Source organism: Lissotriton helveticus, chromosome 2_1, assembly GCF_964261635.1.
Source record: "Lissotriton helveticus chromosome 2_1, aLisHel1.1, whole genome shotgun sequence".
NCBI classification, from domain to species: domain Eukaryota; kingdom Metazoa; phylum Chordata; class Amphibia; order Caudata; family Salamandridae; genus Lissotriton; species Lissotriton helveticus.
Window position 1 is genome coordinate 1223977641 of NC_136059.1, and position 13111 is coordinate 1223990751.

At 46.3% G+C, this 13111-nt stretch overlaps 1 protein-coding gene across 2 annotated transcripts in view; it reads left to right on the forward strand.

Annotated features, from left to right (window-relative positions):
• Positions 1 to 13111, forward strand: part of LOC144818567 (E3 ISG15--protein ligase HERC5-like) — a 400809-nt gene that overhangs the window by 46192 nt on the left and 341506 nt on the right. For both annotated transcript variants that reach the window (XM_078676098.1, XM_078676099.1), the window contains exon 3: positions 11215 to 11291. In XM_078676098.1, coding sequence (XP_078532224.1) covers positions 11215 to 11291 — 77 coding nt within the window. The remainder of the gene's footprint in view (positions 1 to 11214; positions 11292 to 13111) is intronic.

The window sequence follows — 13111 nt, forward strand, 5'->3', positions numbered from 1 at the left end:
ATAGGGTGTCTGGGGGGAGCCATCCCTCAAGCCATTGGGTCAGGAAGGCCACCATATTTCCTTTCTCACAGTCCTCCGGGAAGCCAACGAAGCGCAGGTTGTTCCTTCTGGCCCTCCCTTCCGCATCTTCCACCCGCAGCGCAAGTCCCTTCTGAATCCCCTCCATGGCGGCAACCTTCTTCTTGAGGACGGCCACATCATCCTCGACCTCCGTGATCCTGGATTCCGTTTCGGTGATGCGGGCCACCGCATTGCGTAGGTCCTGTCGGAGCAAGGTCACGTCGGCACCGACCGCCCCGATCTTCGCATCCAACATGTCCCTCGACTGCGTGATCGCCGCCATCAGCGCCGCGTTGTCGGGTCCCGCGCCCTGGGGACCCCCAGATGCTCCGGCCGTCCCACTGGGTCCTGCAAACTTGTCCATTGGGCCCTGCTTCGAAGCATTGCTGCTGTTGCTCCCTCTCGTCATGGCGCGGATAGAGTGATGGTTCCGACCACGAGGGACCAGCAGTCCAATGTGCTCCGCACGTCGTGCACGGCCTCTGATTATGGACGTCTCCCTGACCGCCGTGAGCCTGCGGAGATGGAGCGCACCCCCGTGAAGCTCCCGCAAGGTGCTATACGTGCGGTGGCAGGGGATGGTGTCACGCGGTATCGAAACCGTTCACTACGCTGCGGGCCCGCAGCTATCAGCTCAACATCCGTGCCCCACCTCCCAGTTGTAGTAGCAAAACAATTTGGGGGGCCTCTTGTATGCCCAGGATCGTGCCAGTAGACTGCGGGGGTCTGTCCAAGGCACCTTCCCCCCACCGTGGCCCGAGGCGGCCACCGAGCAGGAGTGTAGCAGTATTCCAGCCCCAGGAAGAGCCCGGCAGGGTCGCAGTCCGAATATGGAGGGGGGAGGGGGGGGGGGGGACGAGTAGGGGGTCGGCGGGGCCGCTACCCCCCTAGTGTGCCAGTGTCTCAGAGCCCCGCGGCTCGATCCCGCCGCCGAGTGGGGCCAGGCACAGTCTCAGGGCGTCCCCTCCCCCACTAGGCCTTACACCCAGTCACCTCTCCTTACCCCACCTCCGCTGGAGAACGGGCGTCGATATCGTCCTCCCCAGCCGGTGTAGCCGCCACCGCAGCAAGTGTCCAGGCGTCAGCGGGGCTCGATCAGTCCCGGTCGCCTCTCCGCCACTGGACTTCCACTGAGGCGGCACCTTCCGGCCGGCGCGCCCCGGCTGCCATACACTTCCGGGCGGATCAGCCCAAAATCAAGGTCCCGGCCGTGCTGTAGAGGCAGGCCCCTTCGCCGTCAGAATTCTCGGCGGCTGTATCTCCCCAGCCGCAGACCGCCGGGACACCGGAGTCACTGCCGAGGCGTCGCCGTCGGATCCGCCGCTTGCCACCAGGTTTTTGGGCGCAGTGCGGTCGGGGCGACGTAGGATGCAGGCAGGATGTGTGGCTGGCGGGACGGAGCTCGGTTAGGCTGCGTCCGCCATGTTCGCCGTCTTGGCCACGCCCCCCGACTTCCTGTCATTTGATGTCAAAAATCATGTAACCGCCATTTTCTAAATCGAGGTTTAAGTTTCCTGAGTTTGTTGGGTTAGTAATAGATTGTGCTCCATGTGATGGTTTTTCTCAAGTTGGTGGTGTATGCCACTTATTCGCTACGGACTATAGTGCAAGCGAGAAAGCAGGACAATTGGGTGGAACTCATGGTAGGGGTCTATATGAAAGGTGACAACATCTTCCCTTCATCTGTAGGGCTATACATTAAATACCAAAAACTTTTTTAGACAGAGCACAACCCAAAGGTTCGTTAACACAGTGACTTAAGTAAGTCGGGCACACGTGATCTCATGAATGGCACAACTCAAGTATTGTCAAAAATCAAAAAGGTCTTTTATTTTCAGGTCTTCATCCCAGTTGACATACTTAGTCTGTATAGAACACTATCTCCAGAGAATTCGGAGATAGCTCTGGAGATAGTGTTCTATACAGACTAAGTACCGCAGACCATACGGGACTCGTTTACTAATATGGGCAGCGAGACTTTGCACTTAAAGGATTTTACTCACTTTATTCTACTTACCATTTTTGGAATAGATTTCGTTTTGAACAGCTTCAAATCTTGGTTCTCTTCATATCGGTCTTCTCTCTATAAATCAGGAAACGTCGTGGAAGCATATGCCAATACAGTTTGCTATAGCCTTCAAAAAGTCGTCTCAAGACGAAACACGTGTCGGCTGTGAATATCTCTATGTCTACGTGTCAACTGTGATGAAGACCTGTAAATAAAAGACCTTTTTGATTTTGGACAATACTTGAGTTGTGCCATTCATGAGATCACGTGTGCCCGACTTACTTAAGTCACTGTGTTAACGAACTTTTGGGTTGTGCTCTGTCTAACAAAGTTTTTGGTATTGTTTGTATGTGGGGTTTCCTGCATATAGTGTAACACTGTGGATGGCTCGGTGTTCGACATTGAGCACGCTGGAAAATATCCCTGTGTAGACGCTCTTACTTCAAATACAAACCTTTACAGAGGTGCTGGCCAACATATACCACTGCCATCTTGTGCTCAGTGTATGGCTATACATTAAACTAGACTGCAGTGTAAGGCATGGAATTCAGCTATTGAGAATAAACATTATGTGTTGTGAATTATAAACTGCAAATATAGACTACATTCTTTTATTTTCTTAACTTCTAGAGGAAAATATCAACATGTGAGGTGGCCTGTTAGCATGCTTGGCGATAGTGCAGTGCTAACAGGTTGTTCTCAAAAGTGTATGTCACTCATGGTATTAACGTTTGACAAAGACTAAGGTGCCCATTAGGATGTAGGGCGGATCACCGGCATGGCGGTGGCGATCCGCCCTACATCCTAGCCCACCCGCCACCCATTTCCCCCCACCATATTAGTATGGCGGCGAGGACCGCGATGGACGGGAAGACCGCCCGCCGCTTTTCCGCCCGGTTGACAAGTCGACCGGGTGGAAAAGGATTTCATATGGTGGCCGTGTCTGCTAGACACCACCATCCATATCAGGATGCAGGCGGGAGGGAGCCTTTCCATGGCGGCGTTGCCACCACGGAAAGGCATGCGGTTTTTGAGTTTGGGGGCCCGTAGCGGGCCCCCAGGATGTTGGGGGGGGCACATGGGGGGTACCTATGGTACCCCCCTTCATGTGCATGCACAACATGGCAGGCACCGCGCGGTGCCTGCCACGTTGTGCATGCACATGCAGGACATGCATTTTTGGCATTGTGGCGGGCGGTGCCGCAATGTTAAAAATGCAGGATTTGCCCGCCAGTGTGGCGAGCGCATCCTAATGTCACGCAGGGGACCCCGTACATATGGCGGGCGTTCCCGTTTACCATGAGGACAAAGTCCGCCCGCCATCCTAATGATGCCCTAAGTGAGGATGGTGCCACATGCCAGATTATGGAGTCAGGTGGATCTTTCACTATATGTATTAGAAAGCCAGACAGTCCTCTGCCTTAATAGGAAAGGCCTGCATTAGCAGGGCAGTAGCTCTGAACATCTACCCAGCCAGCTAAGGAATTGTGAGGCATGGGTTGTGAAAAGCTAACGTGCTTATTTAGAGTTTGGTGGACAGGGTACTGTGCAACCAAAATGGTGAAGTACTGTTTCCTCAAAGTGTCTGGATTGCACACTCTATTTAGAGTGTGGTGAACCATTATGTTTCCTTTTGCAGAGCTTTAGCTGGCTCAACCATGGAAAACCTTAGATTCCACATACTTCGGGCCAGTTGTTTTAAGTTCCTCTGACCATTTGCTCTATTTATGGCAGACATTCCGATGTACTTTTTTCCTTTTCTGTATTGGCAGAAAAATCCCGGGGGCCACGTACAGAAAAGCAAAAGAATTGCCCCATCTGCTGGGGGGAAACTTCACCAGCATGTCAGTACATTTTATTTTATTAAAAATATAACTCACGCTTTGGGAGTTCCGTTTAAAAAAAAAAAACCTTTGCTGAGTGGCTACATTAAACATGGTGCTGTTCAGCAAAGCTCCAGTGCCTTCAGAGAAGCCCATGTGGTGGCAGCTTCTCTGAAAGCAGCACTGCATGGCAGAGATCTCTCAAAATAGCAGACAGTCTTCCACCAAAGGAGCTGTGTAAAGCTTCTGCTAGCATGGCGGAAAGACAGACTGGGCATCAAACTCTAAATACACTCTAAAGTGGAGCAGTTCCGTCTCAGGCGGAGAAACTGGCCATACGGAAGGTTATCACGCAGGTGTCGTGGATGAAAACTGTCATACCTCAGGAGACAGTTTCTAGAGGTAGGTTTAAAATGTGTTGTTGTCTTTAGATAGCCTCCCTCTGGGTAGATATTCAAATCCAAAAATACCATCATTTCACGTGATTCAGTGGTTGTGAATTTCAGAAATGTGTTCTGTGTGTTGAGCCAATCCATAAACTGTTCAACCAACAGTAGGTCACCTTCCCAGATGATCAAGACATCGTCTATGTAACGCCTACATGTTGTTATGTTTGTGTTGAGCCAATCCATAAACTGTTCAACCGACAGTAGGTCACCTTCCCAGATGACCAAGACATCGTCTATGTAACGCCTACATGTTGTTATGTTTTGTCTGAAGGGGTTACTTTGATGGAGGATTTTCTGCGTCTCCAGGTGGTGGACGTAGAGCTCGGCCAGACTAGGAGCAAAGGTGCTTCCCATGCTGGTGCCGTGGCTCTGTAAGTATAGTGTTTTTTCATACTGGAAGAAGTTCCTCGTTAGGGCCAGAGAGATGCACTCCATCACTAAACTCCTTGGTGTTTGGTGTTTCCATGATGTAGAGAAAAGAACCTCCTCAATGATGTTGAGTGTTTCATCATGAGGTAAGCTGGTGTAAAGGCTCTCTACATCCAGGCTTAGTAGTAGTTGTGTGGTGGGGTCAAAAGGTATGTTTTGCAAAAGCTGGAGTACAGCTTTAGTATCCTTCAGGTATGTGTTCGTAGCCTGTACCAGGGGATGTAAGAAAGCGTCCACAAATCTGGACAGGGGTTCTAAGATAGAACTGATACTGGAGACGATCGGTCTCCCTGGGGGTTTGTTTAGATCCTTGTGTATCTTGGGAATGGTGTAGAAATAAGGAGTCCTAGGTAACTTCTGGACTAGGAAGTCCGCCTCTTTCTTGGACAGCCAATCATGGGCCACGGCCTCCTCTACCATTGCGTAATGTCTCTGTATGGTCCTCATGCAGGACAGTGTAATTCCTTCTGTCTGCTAGGAATCTCAGACATTCCTGGTCATATGCTGTAGCTGTTTGGAAAACGATTGCACCCCCCTTGTCTGCAGGTTTTATGATGATATCTTTATTGCCTGCGAGTTGTTGGATTACTTCTTGTTCCAACCTGCTGGTGTTGTGCAACACGTTTATATTTGTTGTGGTCAGTTTGCCTAAGTCCGTCATTACCGCCTTCTCAAAGGCCAGTAATTCGACAGGCAAAACGGCATCCGGTGGGGTGAAAGTTGACTTAAGTTTCAACCCCGTGTCAGTGGGAGTGGAGGTATCGTCTTTGTCTTTAAAGAAAGCTTGCAGTTTCAGTTTGCGAACGAAATCATGCATCTCGGTATGGATTTTAAATGTGTCCAGCCTGTTTGTTGGTACAAAACCTAGGCCTTTATTGGGGACAGTCTTCTGTATGTCAGACAGTGTGAAAGGGCTAAGGTTAACCACTAGGTCCCCCTCTTGCTGGTTGATGCTTGGTTTTGGAGGGCGCCTGTCATACTCCTTGTTGCCATTCGGGGGTCCTCTTGATCCCCTGTCTGCCAGTTCACGTTGTTGCCCCTACTGTTCCTGCCTCGTCGAGGTCCCGGGCGTTATCCCAAAAAAGGCGGTGGGCCATAGAAGTTACCATCATATTCTGGTGCCCCTTGTTGGAATTGGGGTCCTGTTGGGTGTGGTCCATATTGGTATTGTTGGAAAGGCGGTGGGCCTTGGTATGGTTGGTACATCGGTGGACCTTGGTAACCTCTCCATCCCCTCTGTCTAGGGTAGAATGGTTTCTGTTGTCTTTGGCCCCCTCTCTGGTATCAGTGGGACTGGTGCCCTCTTGAATTTGACCCATTAGAGCTGCAGTCTGATGTATCACTGTCTTGATCACTGTTGTTATCTCTTGTGAGATAATCCTCTCTGGTATAAGGATAAGTTTTCTCATGTGTAAAACGCTCTTTGATTTTTTAAATTTGTTAAATTTGCTTTGTTTCAAAGTGAGTTCAAACTCAGTAATTTGCTGATTGAGTTCATCCAGGCGTTTTCTAAGGACAGCATGAGACTGGTATGTTTTGAGCTGTACCTCTAATTTCTGAATATCAATTTTGAGTTCTTGGGCTATTCTCGTGGCTGTTTTTATAATTAGGACTAGCCAGTCCCTGGTACAGTGCCACGAGATGAGTGACCAGTCCTTTTTGAAAGCCATATCATTTTGGAAAATAAAGGGTTTGTTTTTAACTTTTTTTTTGACTGAGAGATCAGGCTGCAACTCTGTTTTACCCAATGGAGCTACTAACTTTTCCTCAGCAAAAATGACAATTTGGGCATTTTGCTGTTAGGTCATATATCAAAAGTATATATCCTACTTAATTATGTACAGCTCCTTGCCTTAGGGCTCCACAGGCCTTCCTTAGGGGAGACTTACGTATATTGTTAGGGGAAGTCGGGGCTTTGCCATTGGTTTAAATGGCAAAGTCGAACTACCATATTTAAAACTGCCCTTCCAGGCTGCAGACTGGGAGCCATTTTGTACTTTGTTATACACAGGATAGCACAATCAGTGAGGCAGTCCTGGGTGGACACTCTGCCGTAAATGCCCGGGGTACCCATGGGACTTATCTTCATCTGACCTAGTGCACCAGTTGTGTTCTAGTTCTTTTGCTCTTTCAGTTGCAGTTACAATGTCCTGAAACAAGGCCTACCTGAGTCCAACCCCTCCCTGAAGCTAACCGTGACTAAATTTGTCCAGCAGCCAACCCTGAAGCCTACCATGCCTGTCTGTATGGCTACCGTTCTTCACTTGTCCCTGGCAACAACAGCCAGACCTCTCCTGCTCTCACTATGCATCAGTGTGGTGTGGAGGTACAATAAGTAGCAATCTGCTCTACATTGCATAAACCCCTTTATTTGTATAAGATTATAGGGAGATATACTCCGCCTCTCTGATCTAGCCATACTTCTCTCACTTTTAGTGTCCGTGGATTTCTTTGCAAAGTGAACAGATTTGTCCAGTTTGCTTTCTTTTCAGTAAAAATGCTTGCAAAATACTGTTGCACACCAAGGCTTGTGTTCCCTTTTGAGGGTATAGGCCGCAGCACTGTCTACCAGAAGCACCAGCCAGTGGTGTGTGTCTCCCTCAGAGTTTGCAAGACTGCAGTGCACGGCATCCCCTGGGTACTCCCGTTCACCACACTTGTTCCTCTCAGAGATGTTGCAGCCAATTTCTGCACAGCAACAGCCTCTTTAGTCAATTTATTGTGTGATTCTGCATGTTATGGCCAGGTCCATGGCAAAACACTTTTCCCACTCACACACTATAACATATTGATTTATTTCTAATTTCACATTAAAATATGTCTGCCACCCTTCAATAAATATGTCAGTCTCAATCCAACTTGGATCCCAGATTTCTTGTCTGTCACTTCCTGTATCCTATTATATAAGGAGCCTAGTAATTCAGGAAAAATATGTTCCGACTTATGTGGTTCTTCTCTTTTTCTTTCTGATTATTGCCCTTGGTGATCTGCTTTTTGTTTTTTCTGTCCAGCCTTCCAATAGTGTAGTGTAATTTCTTGGGCTACTTATACCTTGCTCCTGAAAATGTCTTTGCAAGCCTCATTCCTCTTGCCTTCATTCTGCCAAAATACTCTTTCCTGCAATTTACTGACTCTTTGCAGGACACATACCTGATTCCACTTATATGTACTTAGAATAGTGACTAGAGAAAGGCATTGTCCAGTCTGTCCATCAAGGTGGCAGAGAGGTGCATGTTGTCCTTCCCCTAGAACAACCACCGCCGATATAACAAGGGTCCACCCAAGTAAAAAGAAATGACGTTTTGTGTGTGCTAAGGATATCTGTGTTTTATGTGAGCTGGCTACTAGGGATCTGGTAATCTCTTTCCAATCGTGACACAAGTCAGGTGGAGACCAAGTAAGAACCTAACTGACCTCCTAATATTGCCAATGGCAACAGATGTAGTAGTGTTCAGGCACTCACTGAAGTTTCCTGGGGGTCCAAAAGTTAAAGCACCTGTATCTCAAGAAGGGCCGGGCACCATCAGGATATTCCATCCACGCCAGCAGTAGTTGGGGGAGGGAGGGTGGGAGAGGGGTAGCTAGGGGTCCTGCTGATGGTACAGGGGATGACAGATTAATAAGTGCCTAATGTGAGGACATTTGAGTTTTATATCTGTCCGAAGTGTTTCCCTATTCAGGCATCGGCACACTGAGTTTGGCCCTCTAGGAGACACCTACACAAGGATGTTGGTTGGTTGGGGAGGGCCATTGAAATACACTGACAATGTGTTATCCGCTATTACCATTTGTGTTGTGGGACAGGTTATTTGTTGGGGCTAGGGATTGGGTAGATATAGAAATGCAGATCCTAGACCGTCTTGCCGAGCGGATGTCATTGTTTCCTTTGATTCCTTTTTTTGGTGCTTCCTGGCTATCGCCGCCCAGCCTCAGGGATGTGGGCTAAATGGCTGTGTGATGCTTAAGCTACGACTAGTGTAAGATGTCTGTAGGAGGTGGGTAAGTCGGACCAAATGACTGTATATTTTCTGAATCTGCAATAAAAACACAATTTACATAAACAAAAAAAACATCAGGATATTCCAGTGTCGGCAAGAGTAACTGAGTGGAGCACTTAGTAGCCTCCAAGGCTTCACCACTAGTGACTTCATACTGAATGTTAGGGTGAGGGCCCATTCATGACTTTTGTGTCCGATACCTCTGCAATGGGCATCAAAAAGTGTTCACACTGGCACCAAAATCTGCATGGCACAGTGCAGCCAACAGAAAACACCCATAGTGACAAGAGTGTGAGGAAAATATATTTGATCCTCTCTGCAATTGAAAGGGGGTGCTAGAGACACCCTAAGGGTATGATCAGTTTGGTAATGATGCAAGCTCAAATTAGCTCAAGCAGAAAAGCATCTCCAGCACAAAGACCCAGGCGGTGCATTATCTGTTGGTGTTTGGTATTTATCCGTTCCCAGGCCTGTTAGGCTGCGGGGATCTTTTAACTCCTCTATGACCTTGTTGGTTGATACATCCTCCATGGAGATTTGTTATTCAGCTCAGTATTGTTCAGGTGTTCAAGGTGAGTAGGGGTCAGCTTCTCCTTTTATAGAGCAGTCCAGCTTCTCTTCTCTCACTCTGGACCAGCAGTAAGGTGTTCCAGAAATCTAGGCTTGGCCAGCCTGAGGGCAGAAATACACCAGCAAATGGTCTTTCTGCCCCCTCGTATATTTATGCCCAGCACTGATAAAAGGGACTCATTAAGGTCAAGACAATTTGCAGGGTCCTAGCTCAAGAGTGCCACTATCAGTATAGTTCAGCAGATGAGACAGGAAGCTTTGGTCAACCAAAGAGCTGACTTTTTCAAAGTACAAAATATTCCTTCTTTCATGGGGGAAGTCTATCTTCTTCCCTTTTTTACAGGATTGTATGGGTTGTGGGAGTAATTTTAAACAGGTACACTAGTATGCACCTTTCAAGGCCCGCACCTGTATCCAAGTAAGACTAGTTCAACCACAGATATAATATTGCTAGGGAAAAGCCTGCACCACATATAAAATGAGGAAAGAGTGAGTTTAACCCAGCACAGGGAACATGCACTAGACATTGGATGTGATGAAGGAATGTCCCCCTTATGCCCGTTAATTCCAGTTTTAGTATGGGTGCAATGGGCAGTAGGGCTGTGCATATTGTCATGTATCCAGTGGGCAAAGGACAGCCCGCCATATTGTGTAGAACAAATATACAGAGTTCCATTTTGCAATTAGTCGAACTGTGACTCACCCATTTGCTACACATGCACCCACATATCCTACACTTGTGAATAGGAAAAGGAGATGAGTTATGGGAGACTGGATACGCCCTTAAAGAATAGAGCCAGGTGGCAGTCTTCCTGCAGAGTTGGTGTACAAAGGTCTGTACCTCTGAACTAAAATTGATGATACTCCTGCCACTACCAGCAGCAGTCATTTCATATAAACTGGAGTGAGTGGGCACTAGGCACCGCATGGTGAACTTTGAATGAACACCCTGTCAGTTTAGTTTACCTCTGCTGATGATCAACAATGTTGGAAGGTAGAGCACCTCCAGTGGATGCAGGGTTTGCTGCAGGGAAAAAGGAGGTTAGCCAGAAAAACGAACATGAAAGGGCATCATTGCTTTACATGCGCTTGCAGAGAACTTCTGTGCCGACAATAGACAGAATATGGAGCCATGGGTCTGGCTGGGGGAAGTGGCATTCACTCCCACTGTCAGAAATAAATCTCTGGAAACATGTAAATCAACATCTGTCTGACCAGCTAATAAGTCTGTCTTTTTAAGAGCTTGGTTTGTACCTTTTGTTCTTTATTCTCTTAACTGTTTACCTTCTGGAGCATATATATTTGCAACATACTGCTAATAAGCATTGTGCTGTTGAAATACAACTAAAGAAAGTGGCACAAACATCTTTAGAGATATTTTTGATTTGCCCCTGTGAGGACCCTCTATCAAGTTTGTTTCTCACACACACATTTCATGTAATCTCTCTGCAGTCAGCGAGGAGACTTTTTTTCAGGAGAGAACTGATGGCTTTGGCCACTGGTAAGCTCTGAGATATTGACAGATGTTGTAGAAAGGTGTAGCAGAATTAGATGGTTTTGCCCCGGTCCTGTTTCAAATCGGAATTTCTTAGGCAGAGGTATTCCCCTTTACTTTCTGGTAGAATGCAGTTTTGAAGATGTGCATTAGCAAATTAACTTGGTGATACAAATCAATTTTCTTTTGTGAATGAGCTTCACTTGCAATTTGTGCTTCACCTGGGTAAAATGACTGGATTTTGGTCTTTGGTGTATTAAAGTCCTGTTGATCCTAATACGGGGGGGGGCGTGATCTGGGTATTACAGTTACAGTATCATGCAGTGTTTTGTTACATATCAGAATAATGTTTTAGCAATTAAATGCATTTTTTCTTTTACAGTCCAATCACGTGTTTACGTGACAGACACATCATTCAAATTGCTTGTGGTGACCATCACTGCATGGCACTCTCAAAAGGTAATTGGCACGCTTTACATCACTGGTATGTTATTTCAAATAGTAGATGTCTAAATTAAATTGTATTATGAGAGTTTTAACATGCCTATACTGCTACAAACAACTAATGGTTTTGAAAGAATAGCTCAAGCCTGTGATACAGAAGTCTACGGGTTAAATCCAGGTTGTCAAGTGTATTGTGTATGGCCAAATAGTTCCATGTTATGCAATAAATAAAAGCATACACTGTGAAATTCTTCCACTTCACAATAGCTAAAAAACGACTCTGTGCTTTTCTCACAAATTACCACTTTGCCCAAGAGGAAGCTAATCAGGTCCTCTTCGCAAAGGCCCTCCTGGCACAGCACAATCAATATCAAGAGCCACTAAAACACACTTTATTTAAGAGTTTACTATAGTGTGGGTTGGGCTCTGGCTGTCATCTGAGTGATTTATAAGTAATTATCAATCTGACATAGAGAGCTCAAACTCTCCAAGGGGTTATTGTTGCGGGTGTTGTTGAAAATATTCGTAGGGTACAAAGAAATGCAGTGATGGCAGTCTTTCTGGAGAGTGGATATGGAGAATAAGTTATAAGGACAGATCTAAAGGTGAAAAAGCAACTGGAAGATACTAGCCTTGAGTTTGTATTTATAAAATAGGTTTTTCTGGTTCGGTTTATTGATAAACTGCAAGGCAGTTTCAGTTATGAGCTGTATTTTTGGAGGGAGATAGGGCAAGAACCCAGTGTCTCAGGTCAAAGGATTTCTTGGCTTGTGGTGAGCAGGGAAATATTCCGATGTGTGGTAAATAACTGACATAACAATTGACAAATCAAAAGGAATTGAGTTGGTTTTAGTGTGAAACAATGGGACTTTGTTTTGAAGTGGGATTAAGACTGCCTTGTTGACACCTTTTCAGAGTTCATAGAGTGGGAAATGATTTTAAAGGTTACAGTTAATTGGGCAAATGAGCTGAATTTTGGCAGGATATATTCTTGGAGATGTTAGTTTTTAGATGGTGTACAACTAATATTAATAATAGGTGGGCAGGACATGAGATGTTGGATAGAAAACAGGATAGTCGAATTACATATTTAAGGAATACTAACTTCCAGCCTAAGAATTTGTTCTCCCAATGGCTTTTGTAGAGTTTAAAATCAGCATGGGACAGGAACAACCCCTGGAGCTGTGTCTTTGACATTCACTGGAGGCAGCAGCTTGTTCCCTTAGTCTCATGCCTTTCAGGAGGAAGAAAGTCCATCTTTAATTCCTGCAGTTGGTGTACAGTGATGTGTTTTCCGCCACATCACTCAGCCGGCTTCAGCATATTCGCTGCCTCAGCTGATCAGCGAAGTATTCCACATGTGATGCAGAGTGCTGAATAGCTGGGAGGATGTTAAGGCACGAACAATGCAAAAATCTGATTTTTCTTCCTTCGCCTGTCATTTGTTGTAATACCAATCTCCTGGAAGAGTAGAATGACAAGGCTGATATCTACGCCAATTCAAGATTGTAATTTCTCCAGCATGTGCTTCTTGAAATTCCCAATCCAAGATGGTGCCCACCTTTTTTCTTTCATTTAATTTCCTGCTTAGACCGCATATATGATGGCTTTTGCTATAGAAGGATGCATCACAACACTTTTCATCCCCCTATTTTTCTTCAGGCTCATTGCTGTGACAAATAGTTTTGTTGGTTGAGGGGGGTGAAACCCTGCTCAAGCAACAGCCATAATCCCTGTCAGGGTGAAACACTAATGTTACTAAATTAAACTGTGGTTAAACCTTTGGTAGTTTAGCACAAAAGAAAGTATTTATGCAGTATCCTGCAACAATGTCT